The sequence below is a fragment of the Dipodomys merriami genome, unplaced genomic scaffold (assembly GCF_024711535.1).
Source record: "Dipodomys merriami isolate MVZ:Mamm:240054 unplaced genomic scaffold, mDipMer1.0.p SCAF_8, whole genome shotgun sequence".
NCBI classification, from domain to species: Eukaryota; Metazoa; Chordata; class Mammalia; order Rodentia; family Heteromyidae; genus Dipodomys; species Dipodomys merriami.
The window spans coordinates 32,770,938-32,789,330 of NW_027206401.1; the positions used below are offsets into that span (position 1 = coordinate 32,770,938).

The 18,393-nt window shown below is 37.0% G+C and overlaps 1 protein-coding gene and 1 long non-coding RNA gene across 2 annotated transcripts in view; one reads left to right on the forward strand and one right to left on the reverse strand.

Annotated features, from left to right (window-relative positions):
* The window catches only part of Afg1l (AFG1 like ATPase), a 169,461-nt gene that overhangs the window by 99,635 nt on the left and 51,433 nt on the right, over window positions 1-18,393 (reverse strand). The window contains exon 7 of the mRNA XM_070010860.1: window positions 8,964-9,022. Within this exon, the coding sequence (XP_069866961.1) occupies window positions 8,964-9,022 (59 nt within the window). The remainder of the gene's footprint in view (window positions 1-8,963; window positions 9,023-18,393) is intronic.
* LOC138819378 (uncharacterized) overlaps window positions 16,410-18,393 on the forward strand; it is a 24,275-nt gene continuing 22,291 nt past the window's right edge. The window contains exon 1 of the long non-coding RNA XR_011369411.1: window positions 16,410-16,443. This is a non-coding gene — a long non-coding RNA (uncharacterized lncRNA). The remainder of the gene's footprint in view (window positions 16,444-18,393) is intronic.

Consider the following 18,393-nt stretch of genomic DNA (forward strand, 5'->3'; position numbering starts at 1 on the left):
TGGATAGGCCGACTTAATATAGTAAAGATGGTAATACTTCCAAAACTAATATACAAATTCAATGCAATTCCTATTAAAATCCCAATGACGTACATCACTGAAATACAGAAAACAGTCCAAAAATTCATATGGAACAACAAAAGACCTAGAATAGCCAAAACAATTCTAGGGGATAAAGACAATATGGGAGGGCTATCCATGCCGAACTTCAAACTCTACTACAGAGCTATAATAACAAAGACAGCATGGTACTGGCACAAAAACAGACCCGAAGACCAATGGAACAGAATAGAAGATCCAGAAATAAATCCACAGGCCTACAGCCAGCTGATATTCGACAAAGGAGCCAAAGACATACAATGGAAGAAACACAGCCTCTTCAACCGCTGGTGCTGGGAAAACTGGGCAGCCACATGCAGAAAACTAAAAGTGGACCCCAGCCTATCACCATGCACCAACATCAACTCAAAATGGATTAAAGACCTTAACATTAAACCTGAATCTCTGAAACTACTGCAGGACAGAGTAGGAGAGACACTTGAACTAATAGGCACAGGAAGGAACTTCCTGAACAGAGTCCCAGCGTCACAACAAGTTGGAGAGAGACTCGACAAATGGGACTACCTTAAAATAAAAAGCTTCTGCACAGCTAAAGCTATCGCAACCAAGCTAGAAAGACAACCAACTAATTGGGAAAAAATATTTACCAGCAATATATCAGACAAGGGGTTAACATCCTGTATATACAGGGAACTCAAGAAACTAATCTCTCCCAAACCTAACAAACCAATTACTAAATGGGCAAGGGAACTAAAGAGGGACTTCTCAAATGAAGAAATAAAAATGGCAAAGAAACACATGAGGAAATGTTCATCATCCCTGGTGGTGAAGGAAATGCAAATAAAGACAACCCTGAGATACCACCTTACCCCAGTCAGAATGGCCCACATCCACAAATCAGCCAACGACAAATGCTGGAGGGGATGTGGAGAACGAGGAACGCTATTACACTGCTGGTGGGAATGTACACTTATACAACCACTTTGGAAAGCAGTCTGGAGGGTCCTTAGAAAGCTAAAGATTGACTTCCCTTACGACCCAGTCATACCACTTCTAGGCATCTACCCTGAACAACAGGAACCAATATACAAGGACACGTGCACCTCCATGTTTATTGCAGCACTGTTCGCAATAGCTAGGATATGGAAACAACCTAGATGCCCCACCACAGATGAATGGATCCAAAAATTGTGGTATCTATACACAATGGAATATTATGCAGCCATTAGAAATGACAAAATAATGGCATTTGCAGGGAAATGGATGGAGCTAGAAGGAATCATGTTGAGCGAGGTAAGCCAAGAACGAAGAGACAAACAGTACATGGTCTCCCTGATAAGTGGATGATAAATCCAAAATGTTAGGTGATATGACAAAACTAACAGGACTTAAGAAACAAAGAACTCCCACTCATCTGGTTGAACCACTACCAAATATCCCCATGCTGCTGATCACATATATGGTATATAACATGTGAGCACCGTTATATATTACAGACTGTGATAGACAATTTGCTCCAGGAAAGTTAGAATGAACTTGTGACTTTAAATGAGCATCATTATTCCACAATACTGTGAATTTCCGGAAATTAAGTAATCACAATCAAAAAAAAAAAAAAAAAGAACCTCAGGGAAGGGAGGGAGGGAGGGGATGGTAGGGGGAAAACAATGGAGGGGGTAACAATGTTCAAGAGGAAGTGTACTCATTACCTCACTCATGTAACTGTAACCCTCTGTATAGTATCTTTACAATAAAAAAATTAAAAAAAAAAAAACAGAAAAGTCAGCTATAACAGAAAGCTTAACTAAGATCCACTAAAAATGATATATAGACTGAAAAGCAGCACATGAATAACTTCTCAAAGTTCTCTGCTCTTTTCCTCAGCAGACAGCTGTGTCTTCTTGTGCAGGAGCAGCTGTCCCTGAGACATAATGATGAAGGTCTGAGTAAATGGACTTGGACATGTTGGACTATTGGTCACCAGGGCTTCATTCAACTCTGGCTAATTGGATGTTGTTCCCATCAATAACCTCTCTTTCACTGACCTCACATACATGGTCTCCATGTCCCAGTATAATTACACTCATGGCAAGTTCAGGGTTCTTTGTACTTGTTTGCTTTTTGGTTTTGGTTTGGTGTTTTGTTTCTTTGGGCTTTGGGGGGGGGGGTTGTTTGTTTGTTTGTTTGTTTTTGGTGATACTAGGGTTTGAACTTCAGTTCTTATACTTGTTAGGCAAATGCTCTTACTACCGAGCCACACCCCCAACTCATGACAAGTTCGATGGCACAACCAAGGCTGAGAACAGAAGGCTTGTCAATGGAAACCCCACCACTTCCAAAGTGAGAGCTTGTCAAACTACATCAAATATCAGAGTCCACTGGTAAATTCACTACTTTGTAGAAGGCTAGAGTCCAAAGAACTCTTTCTGTTGATGTCCTTATGTTTGTGATGGGTATGAACCTTGAGAAACAACTCCCTCAAGATTGTCAGCAATACCTCTTATACCTTCACCTGGCTAGCCCCCTCAGCCTAGGTCATCTATGACAATTTTTGCATTGTAGAGAGATTTATACCACAAAGAAGAACATGGATGTCCCCTGTGAGAAACTGTGACATGATGGTCATAGGACTGCCCAGATCATCATCCCAGCAATCTAATAATGGCACTTCTAAGGTTGTGAGCAAGACTAAACTCTCCACTGAATGGGAAGCTCACTGTCAGGGCTGTATGCCCACCCACAACATATCCATTGTGGAGCTATCTGATCTGGACAAAAGGCTCAAATATGAGTGTATCAAGAGGGTAATGAAATAGACATTGAAAAGTCCCCTACAGGGGCTGGGAAGGCATTCATGAGGCCCTGGGTTTGATTCCTTAGCACCACATAAGCAGGAAAACCTGGAAATGTGGCTCAAGTGGTAGAACGCTTGCCTTGAGCTTAAGAGCTGAAGGACATTGCCCATAACAAGGATATTCTCTCTTCTACCATTGATACTGAGGTGAACTTTGCCCTTAACAACTATTCCATCAAGCTCACTTCCTGGTATGATAATGAACTACACTATAGCAACAGTGTAGTGGACCATATGGCCTGCAAGGAATAAGACATCTAGACCATCATCCCCATGCAGTACTAGAGAGAGGCCTTCAACAGCTGTGAAGTCTCTGCCTCAACTGATAACTCTCCCCTCTTGACACAATTTACATTCCAAATCTCCTGAAGGGGAAAGACTTAAGGAGCACTCCCTTATATACCATCAATAAAGTCTACCACTCTCCCAAAGGAAAATGATGCTCAACATCACTTACAATTTGGAAAACGCAAATCAAACTATAATAAGGCACCATGCATACTCATTAGGATAATTATTATTTTTAAAAAGTAAGAAAATAACAAATGTTGGGGCTGGGAAGGTGGGTCAATGGTAAAGCACTTGCCTTGCATGCCTGAGGCCCTGGGTTCGATTCCTCAGCACCATATAAGCAAAAAGAAAAAAGCCAGAGGTGGTGCTGTGGCTCAAGTGGTAGAGCACTAGCCTTGAGCTGAAGAGCTGAGGGACAGCGCCCAGGCCCAGAGTTCAGGCCCCACAACCGGACCCCCCCCCAAAAAAAAAAAAAGAAATAACAAATGTTAACAAGGATGTGGAGGAACTAGAACCCAGGTTGGTGGACAAGTAAAATAGTACAGCCATTTTAGAAAACAATATGACAGTTCCTTAACTAGCTTAAAATAATTAAACAATTATCATATGATGCAACACTTCCATTTCTAGGTATATACACAAAAGATTTGAAAGCATAAGCTCAAATATGTTTGCACACAATTGTTCACAAAAATGTTGAAACATACAAATGTGCATCAGCAGACAAATGGATAAACAGAAAATGGTATATCCATAGTGTATTATTATTGTGCCATAAAAAAGGAAATTAGGCCTAGTGGTGCATATGTGTAATCCCAGCACTTAGGAGGCTAAGGAAGTAAAATTGACCTCTAGACCCACCTGGGCTCCTATGAGACACTATTCCTCCAACCATCCCCCAAAAGGAATGGAATTCTGATAGATGTACAACATGAATGAAACTTGAAAACACTATTTTTTTAATTTCCTGTGTAATTTATTTAATTTATGTGCAATCTAGAAGTGTATTTTTTATTTCTAAACATGTAAGAATTTGTTTCACTTACCTTTTTATTATATTTTTAACTAATGTTTGATTGCACCGTGGCCAGAAAATATGCTGTTTAACTCCCAATTCTGAAATTTATCGAAACTTGTTTTGCAACACATGTGGACAAGAGATTGTCCACATCTTTTGTCCACATGTTGTGAATATTTTCTATGTTCTTTAAAATTCTCACTATTTTAGGATCTATCCATCTAACTTTATTAGATTAGGTTTGTTTAATTATCCTGCTCAAATCTTTACTATCATTGTCTATATTTCTTCCCGCAAATTACAGAGAAGCTTATGAAAAGCATCTCCCACTATGTGAATTTGTTTTTCTTATGATTGTGTCATTTCTTACATATTAAGAAGCTATGTTCTATGTTGCACATAGATTTAAAATGATTAAATATTGCTGTGAATAGAACTTTCAAAGATCATTAAGTAGTATAATGCCATCTTCAAGCATATGAATTATCTGCCTGTTGAAGTACTTTTTAATATGACTAAGATTTTTTACCAGATAATTCTAACATCTCTATCATCTTGATTGATGTTGTCATCAATTTACTGTCTTTTTACATTCAGTTTGAGATCTTCCTAGATTTTCATATGAGCAATTTTCAATTTGTAACTTGGGGACATTTTTGTAATTTGTCACAATAAGACTTTAAATCTTATTTTTAAACTTACTCTAGAAAATACACAGAACAAAATTTACCATCTTATCCAATAGCTTTAAGCATATTCACTATGTTGTTCATCAACAACACTATCTATTTTCAGAACTTTTTATCATCTGTAAAGAAATTCTGTACCCACTAAATAATATCTACCCATTCCTCCTTCCTAGCATCTCGTAATCTCTATTCTATGTTCTTTCTCTATAAATTTGTCTTTTTTAAGTACCTTATATAAATGAATTATTATCTATTTTTTTGCACCTGGCTTAGTTCACTTAGCATAATGTTTCAAGATCCATTCATATTTACATGCCATAATAACATCTATCAGAACTTTATGGTTCCACAATACTGTGAAATTCGGGAAATTATGTAATCACTTTATCACAATCAAAAAAAAAAAAAGAACCTCGGGGAAGGTAGGGAGGGAAGGGATGGTAAGGGGAAAACAATGGAGGGGGTAACAATGCTCAATAGGAAGTGTACTCATTACCTTACTCATGTAACTGTAACTCTCTGTATAGTAGCTTTACAATAAAAAAATATATATATACATCAAAAAAAAGAACTTTATGGTTGAACACTATACCAATGTATAGATATAGTCCATATTACTTATTCATCTACTGATAGGCCTTTGACTTTAAATAGCATATGAATGAGTCCTCCTTGTCATCACTGCTATCTTCTGAAAACAGCCATTAGTCATGGGCCAGGAGTACGGCTCAAGTGGTAGAGTATCTACCCTAAGTAAGCACAAAGCCACGAGTTCAAACTCTCATATTGCCACAGAAGAAAGAAAAAAATAGGATTATTTACTAAGAGCTTATATAACTTTTGTTATGTTTCAATTCCCCAAGCAATAAGCCATACACTAAATGATAAGAATATATAAAACAAGTATACTTTATGATATACCTATTTCTTCAAATCTCAATCTTGTTTATCTTTTTTTTTTTTTTTTGGGTCCGGTCGTGGAGCCTGAACTCTGGGCCTGGGCGCTATCCCTCAGCTCTTCAACTCAAGTCTAGCGCTCTACCACTTGAGCCATAGTGCCATTTCCAGCTTTTTTTCTTTTTATTTATGTGGTGCTGAGGAATCGAACCCAGGGCCTCATGCATGCAAGGCAAGCACTCTACCACTGAGCCACCATCCAGCCCCATCAATCTTGTTTATCTTATCTTTTTATTAAACTAAGATTATTTGCTTTGAAGCTGACTTCTGTTCTACATTTCTCTGCTAAAATAAAAGCATAACACTATTATCTGTGAACTGGCAAAATGTTACCTAAGTTGATACACAAGAACCTGCCCCTACAGAGAAACTTTATGCATAGAGCCAGATAAGCTCCAGAGAAATCAGTTCTACTTTTCTTTTCATTGAGCTGAGGTTTCATCATATTTGAGAAATCTTTTGAATAAATAAGACATTGTAGATATTTTCTCACCTAATCTTCTATTTTAGTCCTGGGAATTTCAGTTCATATTCAATTTCTAATTACAAATTATTCATCTCTGGTTTTCTTTCCACTTGAAAAAAAATTAAGGTTGGGAGAGGAAGTGAAAATTAATAAATTCAATCTGGCCAGTTGAAGTATCTATTGATAGTGTTATCATATATTTAAGTAAGTGAATTACAAAAGAAAAAAACAAACAATAAACAACAAAAAAGAACATAGCCAAAAACTTCCTGAGTACCTCCTATTTCATTCTCCTTATTGTATTTTTTTTTTGGTTGTGGGACTTAAACTCTGGGTCTGGGCGCTGTCCCTCAGCTCTTCAGCTCAATGCAAGCACTCTACCACTTGAGCTACAGTGCCACTTCCAGTTTTCTGGTGGTGGTTTATTGGTGATAGGAGTCTCATGGTCTTTCCTGCCCGGGCTGGCTTTGAACCACGATCCTCAGATCTCAGCCTCCTGAGTAGCTAGGATTACAGGCATGAGCCATTGGCGCCCGGCTATCCTTATTGTATTTTGTGTATTTTAAACTATATATATTATTTTAATCCCTATTTTTCTTAGTTCCTTCTTTATATTTTGTTATCTGCACATGCCATATAACTTTGGCTTCCTAGTGTAGAGAAAACAATGCAAATCTACCTTCTCCCCCATATGTGAAACATGAATATAAAGGGAAAATATTACTAACAGCAGACAGCTTTCAAAGTATTTTTCCTATGTCTATAAATACCTCAGGGAAATTAAAATCCTTAGGAAACTAAAATTGGTCAAGGAAACAGATGTTTGAATTATCCTAAGTAGAGCACAGGGAATAAAGGTGGCACCAACAGGAATTTCAACTAAGGTTAAAAAAGACTATGACTTTAGGATATTTGAAGATAAAATATTTCAATTCTGGGGCTGGGAAGGTGGCTCAGTGGTAGAGTGCTTGCCTTGCATGCCTGAGGCCCTGGGACTGATTCCTCAGCACCACATAAGCAAAAAGAAAAAAGCCAGAAGTGGCGCTGTGGCTCAAGTGGTAGAGCGCTAGCCTTGAGCTGAAGAGCTGAGAGACAGCGCCCAGGCCCAGAGTTCAGGCCCCATGACCGGACCCAAAAATAAATAAATAAATAATAAAATAAAATAAAAATATTTCAATTCTGGGCTGGGAAGGTAGCTCAGTGGTAGAGTGCTTGCCTTGCATGCATGAGGCCCTGGGTTCGATTTCTCAGCACCACATAAGCAGAAAACGCTGGAAGTGGCACTGTGGCTCAAGTGGTAGAACACTAGCCATGAGCTGAAGAACTGAGGGACAGTGCCCAGGCCCAGAGTTCAGGCCCCACAACTGGCAAAAAAAAAAAAAAAAAATTTCAATTCTTCCTTCCCAGTAAGAATTTTTAAGGTTTTAGTCTTCATTAAATATTACTTCACCATTTCTTCATAGGTTGACATAGATCAAAAAATATTATTTCCTGAAATTACAGGGATTATATTTTACAACATAATTGTGTGTCATTTTGGCACTATACTTTGCTTTTGGTTATACATATTTGTATATGTTTTATATCCTCAAAAGAATAGTCTTTATTACTTGTAAATATGAATGACTCACATATGTACTCTCCATTATGACAAGTGTGGCACTTTGCACATAGTAGGTTTTTAATAAATACTGGTAGACAATAGAATTATTGAATAATCATGTAAAAATGACTTAAAATTAACAATAAAAAGGAGGTTATTTTATTCTTAATCATATTGTAATGTAGACTATTTTAAACTCTAAGCAGTGATGATACACACAAATATTTAAACTATTTATGTGCCTCAACTTGACATAATTTTATGATAACTTGATGGCAATCACATTTAAATATATTAGAATATTTTTATAATAATGCTGTTCTAGAATAGCAACTTTAATAGCTGGGAAAACATGTTAATAATGGCCATTAGCCTGAAGGAAACAAGGAACATTAAACATTTTTTTTCAGAAACAAATGTATAAGTTTAAACATTCTAGTATAATATTTATGAGCAAACCTCAAATTAAAATTTATAAAATGCAAACTGTCAATGTTCCAGTTAGAGAATAATTTAGACTATATTTTGTAATTTTTCTCATGTACACATGGGTGAATACTGTACAAAAGAGATGATTATATTCTCCTTATGTCTTTGACTATCACTTTCTAAATACAAAGATGAATTCTGCTTGGATACAAGACCAATTCAAAGGAGAACTCAGTTTATTTCCTTAGAAAAACAAAGTCAAAGCCCAACAAAATAAACAGCAGAAAAACGGGTAATTGCAAGAGTTGTACTGGGCTCAACGGGAAAAGGATACCTGAATGAAAAGAAGGTGGTGAGAATGGAGCCGAGAATTCAAAGTATGGACTACAAAATTAAGAAAACTAAGAGAAAGGTTGAGTCAGAATGGGTAGTTAAGAATATTGAAAGGGGTGATATTGATCATGATGCATTGAATTTATAAACTGCTTTGTTAAATGACAACTCTCTAAACAACTTCTTCAAAATGATAAAACAACAATAATAAAGCCTAGATTACTGATCAATGTCTCAGGCTCTAAGTAAATGATTTTTCTTACCTTCAGGACAGCTATAAATGGCACAAAGTTAGCCCTTTGAAGTCCATTTTTATAGAGATCTGAAAAAAATAAATGACATTTTATTTAAATTTATTTAAATTTGCTTTAATCATAACATTAGTTTATCTTTAAAGCAGGCAAATAAAACTTTCTACTGATATTTTAATACAGAAGCAAAAAAAAAAAAAAATGACCCAACATTGATTTGTATTCAGATACGATACAAAATTCACTATAATAAGAGAAAAAATAGCAGTCACAGAAAACAAATCAAAGAGCCTTCAATCAAATTGGCTTTAAAAAATAAAATGCAATAAAGAATGTGGAAGACCAGTTGCCAGTGGCTCACACCTATAATCCTAGCTACTCAGGAGACTGAGATCTGAGGATCGAGGTTCAAAGCCAGGCCCAGGCAGGAAAGTTATCTTCAATTAACCACCAGAAAACTGGAAGTAGCGCTGTGGCTCAAGTGGCAGAGCCCTTGCCTTGAGCTGAAGAATTAAGGGTCAGTGCCTAGGCACAGAGTTCAAGCCCCATGACCAACAACAACAACAACAAGAATGTGGAAGATTTCCCTTCCAAAATCCTAAATCAATAATTCAACATCAGATGACATGTTTAAATACACTTAATACTTGAATACATAGGGTTCTATTGTGAAATAAATCACAGTAAAAAATTAAAAGTTATATATATATATATATATATGATTAACCTTTTAGAAAACACATCAATAATCAGAATTGCTTCTGTATTTGTATAAGGTAAAAAAAAAAAGCCACTTTAAATGAAATTGTCCAAAAACTAAAACCATATTTTAATAAGATGCAAAAATAAATATAAAGAAAACTATTTTTTCTTAGAAAGATGTTTACTTATATGTGTGTGTATGTCATCATGACTATATGTCTACATATACATCCAGATATATATATATATATAAATTCCTTATTTTTCAGGACAAACAAATGAAGATGCAACAAGTTTTAAGTTTTTGCATATTTTTCTTCAACAAAGGATACTTCTAGCCAGGCACAGTGATGCACACTTTAATCCTACCTCTCATGAGACTGAGGCAAGACAATCATGAGTTTAATGTTAGCCTAAGCTACAGAGTAAAAGCCTTATCTCAAAAAAGGGGATAAGAGGGGCTGGGAAGGTGGCTCAGTGGTAGAGTGCTTTCCTCTCATGCATGAGGCCCAAGGTTTGATTCCTCAGAACCACATAAACAGAAAAGGCTGGGGCTGGGAAGGTGGCTCAGTGGTAGAGTGCTTGCCTTACATGCCTGAGGCCCTGGGTTCCATTCCTCAGCACCACATAAGCAAAAAGAAAAAAGCCGGAAGTGGCGCTGTGATTCAAGTGGTAGAGCACTAGCCTTGAGCTGAAGTGCTGAGGGACAGCGCCCAGGCCCAGTGTTCAGGCCCCACGACCGGACCCAAAAAAAAAAACAAAAACAGAAAAGGCTGGAAGTGGCACTGTGGCTCAAGTGGTAGAGTGCTATCCTTGATCTGAAGAGTTGAGGGACAGTGCCCCGGCCTAGAGTTCAAGCTCCATAACTGACAACAAAAAAAAGGGGGGGGGGGGATAAGAGACTACTTCAATTTTTTTTCAAGAGTTCAAAATCTTATTCCATTGAAAAAATCCTTTTTTTTTTTTTTTTTTGTCGGTCATGGGCTTTAACTCTGGGTCAGGGCGCTGTCCCTCAGCTCTTCAGCTCAAGGCGAGCGCTCTACCACTTGAGCTACAGCGCCACTTCCGGTTTTCTGGTGGTTTATTGGAGATAGGAGTCTCACGGTCTTTCCTGCCCGGGCTGGCTTTGAACCGCGATTCTCAGATCTCAGCCTCCTGAGTAGCTAGGAAAAAATCCACTTTTAACAACTATTCTATAAAGATATTAGACTTTTTAATTATAAAAATAAGAATAGTCAGAAAGTTCACTCAAACATAATATAAATTAGATTAAATTATATCTCAATTTTTTAAGTATAGCATTATGGGATATTTTCCATATTTTCTTGTTTAGAGAAAATTTGATAACGATGATAGATTTCAACTGTCACATTTACTTATAGAAATAAAATATGGTCATTAAGAAACATTTATTCTCTTTAGAAAAGTATTCATCATAATATCATTATAGTGAAGAAAGTATTTGCATAAGCTATTTGATTAATTAAGGAGTAGAGGCTTCAAATCAGTTACATTTAACATTTTTATTTAGGGATATCATAAAAGGTAAGATAATGCTGGTAGGCCACTAGGATTTCAAAATTCAAAATGAGATCTTTTCTTTCCTATAATCGTACCTCTAAGAAACAAAATGGGCAAAATGCAAGAAATGGCTGATGGTTAGTTAAGTATTTTCATAGATAAGTATTTTCAAAAGCTTTGAGAGAAGTACACAAAAGCACTACTGGGTAATAGTGGTTGACAGCCATAGTTAACAGAAAACAATGAAAACTGAAAATAAGACCATTTTTTTTTTTAGATCAAAACTGTTCTTTAAATAAGACCATTTTTAAAATATATACTCAATGTTTATAGCAGCATTACATATAATAGCTAGAAACTTCAGCAATCCAAATGACTATCATTAGGTGCATGGAAAAACAAACAGTGGGATAGCTGTACAATGAAATACTATGCAGCAATAAAAAGAAAAATCATGACTTTCAAAATAATTATGTAGAATTCAGAAAGCCAGACAATAAAAATGAATGTATACTATATGGTTCCTTTATATGAAACTCTAGAAAAAGCAGAGTTTGATAATAACAAAAATTAAAATAAATAAAAATAAATAACAAAACAGGGCAAGGTGACAGTGAGAGATGAAAAAAAAGGGCCTGAGAAAATTTGGGGAAGTGTTTGTAATGTTAAATACATGATTGGCATTATATTTTTATAGATGTATAGACATGTCAATATTTTTAATTGGATCCTATAAACATATACCATTTATTGTGAATCAATTAAAAATTTATCAGAAGCCAGGCACGAGGCTGAGATCTGAGGATCAAGGTTCAAGGCCAGCATGGGCAGCAAAGTCCATGAGACTCTTATCTCCAATGAACCACCAGAAAACCAAGAGTGGCACTGTGGCTCAAGCAGCAGAGCACTTGCCTTGAGCTGAAGAGCTCTGGAACAGCTCCCAGGCCCAGAGTTCAAGCCCCTTGACCAACAAAAAAAAAAAAAAAAATTCAGAAACATGCATTACTACTTATCTAAAAGTATACTATTACAGAACTCAAAATAAGATATACTAATGGAAGTTTGTGTTAAGGTAAACTTGTTTTAGCTTATAGAATAGCATCTTATGACTTATAAGACTGTAATAAAGCTTAACAAGTGTGTATCTTTTGGAATGTTAATGACAAAGATGTAAAGATCCACTTGTAATATTCTTGATTAAAAGATTTCCACTCATCAGCAAAGTTAAAGCTGAATAATAATAGCCATTAACTCTTAAGAGACCTAATTTTCAAAGAGTTAGTTTTTTAAAATTCAGACTTTGTAAAGACACATTAATTCAAAACTTTATACAATGAAAAGTATTTTCTAAATAGAATTCTAAACAGAAATAATTTGGCTTGAAAACCTTTAGGTTTTTTTAGGACACTTAAGTGAGAAATGACTGTATTCATTAAATTGAAGAGTTTTTCTGCAATTCAAATATTATGCTAATTATTAATGCAACAGATCCATCTTCTGAAATGTTATTTCACTAGCAAAGTATTAGTTGTTTAATATTATTTTTCTCAGACATAAAGATTTTATAATACATTTATATCAACATTTGTCATTATTTACTAAACAATATTTAAAAATTTAGGAGCTCTTGCCTTTGATTTTTTAATGATCTTTGAACACAACTAAATGAACACTTGGTCATATAAAATAGAGTACCAGAATTATGGGACATTCATTTTGCAGAGAATGGTATAAGGACTCTAAATTCTCCACAATGAATAACTATAATAATACTTACAAATGAAACACATACAAAGAGGATTTTTGAAGTAATTACAAGTACATAAATACTTTGGAAATGCACATAGATATGCAGATCTTTCTCCTAAACAGCCAAATATGAAAAACAAGAGTTGGATGAAAAATGCTTATTTATATATGTACAAATCAGTTTAAAGTAAGAAAAAAAACATTTAAAACATGTAATTAAGATACATTTTTGGCCAAGCAAGGTGATTCATGCCTGTGATAATAGCTACTCAAGAGGCTGAGATATGAGGATCAAGGTTCAAAGCCAGCCTTGGCAGGAAAGCCAAGACTCTTTAATTAACCACCAAAAAGCGGAAAGTGGAACTATAGCTCAAGTGGTACAGTGCTAGTCTTGAGTAAAAAGTTCAAGGTCAGTGCCTGGGCCCTGATTTCAAGTCACAGAACTATCACATACACAAAAAGGTTTTGCACAAATTGACATACTTACATGGTTCTATGGAGTCAATCTAATTTATCCTTCCTAGATATTTTTGTGTTATTATAGACTAAAATGGTACTTTAGGCCATTTAAGCAAAAATACCCAGCTTCCTCTTAAAAAACTAAAATTCCAGCTAGATGCCAGTGGCTCATACCTATTCTCCTAGCTACTCAGGAGGCTGAGCCCACCTGAATCACTCAAGGCCAACCCAGACAGTGAGACCCAATCTCAAACAATAAATTGGGCATGGTGGTGTCACATCTGTGATCCTAGCTATATGGGAGGCTCACAGGTGTCAGGCAAAAATGTTCCAAGAACCTATTTGAAAAATAATCAAAGGAGAAAGGACTAAGGGCACATTTCAGGTGGTAGAGTGCCTACCTACTTCATCAAGCATACAATCTTGCATTCAAATCTCAGTGCCACAATATAATATATATACACACATACATATATATGTCCATGTATGTGAATTTACACATATAAAAGTTCCAAGAATATTTTTACTGAATCTGTAGATTACATATCTAATTAAGTATTCCTATTTGGTAGAATATTGTAGTTTCACAATCAATTCAATACACAACTATGAACTCATACTATATTCCTGCACTGAAATAAAGGTTGAAGACAGAAAATAAATAAAAGGAGGAGCTAAGTTTTACAGAATACCTACTAGAAGCCAGACCATTTGCTAGGCACTTCTCCAATTTATAAATATATACTGGGGGGGTGGGGAGATGGAAAGAGATGGGAAGGGGAAACAAAGGAGGAGGCAACAATGCTAGATAAGAAATGTACTCATTATCTTGCCCATGTAATTGTAACCCCTCTGTACAGTATTTTCACAATAAAAAAGAAAATATATATATATTACAACTTATTAAAATATATGTAATTGTAAAACACCAAAACTAGAGATTCATCTTTGATATGTAACACACTAAATGTATTTTGTATAGCATCTGGTTTAAAAGGTGCCTTATTAAGTTTACCATTAATTGCTTTGTTCTATATACAGACTATGTCCAATGTATCATTTTTAAGTAAATAACCTTATTTTAGTATAAAAAAATATATATGTAAAGGGCTGGGAAGGTGGCTCAGTGGTAGAGTGCTTGCCTTGCATGCATGAGACCCTGGATTCTATTTCTCAGTACCACATAAGCAGAAAAAGCGAGAAGTAAGGCAGTGGCTCAAGTGGTAGAGCACTAGCCTTGAGCTGAAGAGCTGAGAGACAGCACCCAGGCCCAGAGTTCAAACACCATGACCAGCAAAATATATAGATATATATGTGAAATATATAATTTATAAACACATATAAGCATATACAGGGTCATGTGCACATGTACACAAATGTTACTAAGTGAATGGTATATGCAGGGGGAATTTAAATAGCGTAATTCCTTTAAACAATTAACTTAACAGTCTAACAAAATTAATACAAGGAAGCTGGTATTTGAGGTGTGTGGTGGGGAGAGATCAAAGGAAGGAGGGTAAATAAACAAAGGAATGGGGGAAAGAATGCAGTCATATGCAATGTATATCGTATGAAACTAGGAAAATCAAAGGAGGTTTTGTTGGTAGGGTTGTGGAAATGATGAAAGGAGTGTTACAGATCAAGATGCATTATACTGGAAAACTGATGTGTTGAATTGTATCTCTCCAGTACAATTACTTAAAGATAATAAAATATAATTTTTTAAAGAAGAATACAAGATCCTGAGTTCAAGCTTCAGTAACAGCACACAAATTTTTTTCTCAAGTTTAAGTATTAATTTCCAATTTTTGGCTAATCTAATCTACTGGACTGTCAGTTTATTGTCTGAGTTTCCATTCAACTAAATAATATCACTGTAGCTGGCGCTGGAGGCTCATGCCTGTAATACTAGCTACTCAGGAAGCTGAGATCTGAGGATTGCGGTTCAAAGCCAGCCTGGGCAGGAAACTCCATGAGACTCTTATCTCCAATAAACCACTAGAAAACCGGATGTGGTGCTGTAGCTTAAGTGGTAGAGTGCTTGCCTTGAGCTGAAGAGCAGAGGGACAGCGCCCAAGCCCAGAGTTCAAGCCCCATGACTGACAAAAATAATAATAATAATAATATCACTGTAGTATTCTTTTCTTACTGGAATTTTGTAAAATTAACAAAATTTTACTTTGGAACATAAGAAGTGGGACTCATATATATGAACTATTCATTCTTGATTTTTGGTTTGTAGCTTTTCTAATGACTTAACTTTATAATTTTTGAAAAGTACAAATATATCTATTTGCATATGAGCATTAAAGTGCCTAAACTCTGGGCCTGGGAGCTGTCTCCGAGCTCTTCAGCTCAAGGCTAGTGCTCTACTACTTGAGCCACAGCGCCACTTCCAACTTTTTCTGCTTATGTGGTGCTGAGGAATCGAACCCAGGGCCCCATGCATGCAAGGCAAGCACTACCACTGACCCACCTTCCCAGGCCCTATCTGGATGGAACTTTTCTAATTATACCCATTCCTACATATCTAATTCATGATCCTCTGTACTTCAGGAGCCTTAACCAGATTGTGTCGTAAAATATAAGACAGCACTACTATGTAGTGAATATTAGGGAATACTGACATAACGTGTGTTACTGAATACTAACATAGTTTGTACTGACATAATGTGTACTGATATAGTGTGCTATTAAATACTGACAGTGTATTGTTGAATACTGACATAGTGCTATTGAATATTGATATGGTAAGCTATTGAATAGGAATATATTAAATGTATGTGTGCTGTGAAATTATATTAAATGTTAAGCTGTAAAATTAGGAGTTAGAACTGTGGAGGATAGAGATAAGGACATACCCAAGGAGCCATCACCAAGGCAACTAGCCTACCAGATAACCAGACCCAGACAGAAGCAAGCCAGCTCGGCCCTCATGGATTACCAGATGTGACAAGAAGCAAAGCTGCCATCGAGGCAACGCTGATAATCAGACATAGCCAGAAATGAAAATAAAAACCCAGGGCAGCAGAGACCAAGCAAAATGGCCTCCAGGAGCGAGGTGAGTCCATGCGGGACAGATCCTCCGCTGGAGCAACTTCTCTCTTCTGTGACTCCGAATTCCCAAGGACACTCAGTGGACTTCGCTTGACCTCCAGACCAAGTGATGTGCCACGTGAGCTCCCAGGGTATGGGACACGCTTAGTAGAATTAGGACTAAGAGTTAGTTATTGATATGGATTATATTTGAAGTGCTTAAATAAATTAAGTAAAATGTATTACATCTAACCGTGTTGCTATACATATGCAAACTCAGCACACACTACAAGGCACTACAAGGCACTAGATATTCTAGATACTGTAAAGTACTCTACAGATCTCAAGAAAGAAATATCTGGAGCCGGGCGCTGGTGGCTCACACCTGTAATCCTAGCTACTCAGGAGGCTGAGATCTGAGGATCGAGGTTCAAAGCCAGCCCAGGCAGGAAAGTCTGTGAAACTCTTATCTCCAATAAACCACTAGAAAACCACAAGTGGCACTGTGGCTCAAGTGGTAGAGCGCTCGCCTTGAGCTGAAGAGCGCAGGGACAGCACCCAGGCCCAGAGTTCAAGGCCCACTACTGACCAAAAATAAAACAAAACAAAACAAAACAAAACAAAGAAAAAAATATCTGGAGAGATCAAAAATCAAGCAGAAAAGTAAAAACTAATCATCAAAAGCCATCACTGACCGACTGAGACTCTTGTCTCTAGTAAACTACTTAGACAAAGCTGAAAGTAGAGCTGTGGCTCAAGTGGTAGAGCACTTGCCTTGAACAAAAAGAGGCTCAGAGACAGTGCGTAGGCCCTGAGTTCAAGCCCCAGGACTGATGAGGGGGAAAAAAAAGTCACTAGTCTCGGGCTGGGAAAGTGGCTCAGTGGTAGGGCGCTTGCCTTGCATGCTTGAGGCCCTGGGTTCGATTCCTCAGCACCACATAAGCAAAAATAAAAAAGCCGGAAGTGGCGCTGTGGCTCAAGTGGTAGAGCACTTGCCTTGAGCTGAAGAGCTGAGGGACAACGCACAGGCCCAGAGTTCAGGCCCCACGACCGGACCCAAAAAGAAAAAAAAAGTCGCTGGTCTCATCCTTTCAGCTCCTACCTAGGAAACCAGATTAGGCCTCAAAGAGTAATGTATGGGACTCTTTGTTGTCGCCTGGCTCCTCCCATCTTTCTTTTTCTACTACAAAACTTCCCAAAACCACTCAGCTACTTACTCTTCTAGGTCCTAATAAATAATTTTCAATTAAAATTAATAAGTATTTTTTCTTTTTCTTGTATGTGTGTGGGGCGGGGGGCAGTCCTGGGGCTTGTACTTAGGGCCTCACCACTGTTCTTAAGCTTTTCTACTCAAGGCTAATACTGTACCACTTGAGTCAAGCTCAACTTCCAGCTTTGGAGATGAGTCTCAAGGACTTTCCTGCCCTGGCTGGCCTAAAACCCCCATTCTCAGATCTCAGCCTCCTGAGTAATTAGGATTATAGGCATGAGCCACTGAAACCCCACTTAATACATATTTATTAAATATTCAATTTTTTAAAAAGTTTTGTGCAGGTCCTGGGGCTTGAATTCAGTGCCTGGGTACTACTCAAGGCTAGTGCTCTACCACTTGAGCCAGAGCTACTTCAAGCTTTTTTTTTTTTTTGGGGGGGGGAGTGGTGATTAATTGGAGATAAGAGTCTTACAGACTTTCTTAACCAGATTGGCTTTGAATTTCAATCCTCAGATCTCAACTTCCTAAATAGCTAGGATTACAGGCAATAGACCCAGTGCCTGGCTTAAATAATTATTATTTTATGTTGAAAATAATAATTTATTGCCAGAAGCTAGTGACTCATGCCTGTAGTCCTAGCTATGGAGGAAGCTAAAATCTAAGGATCAAGATTTGAAGGCAGCCTGGGTAACAAATCAGACTCTTGTCTCCAATTAACGAGCGAAAAGCGGAGGAAGCTAAAATCTAAGGATCAAGATTTGA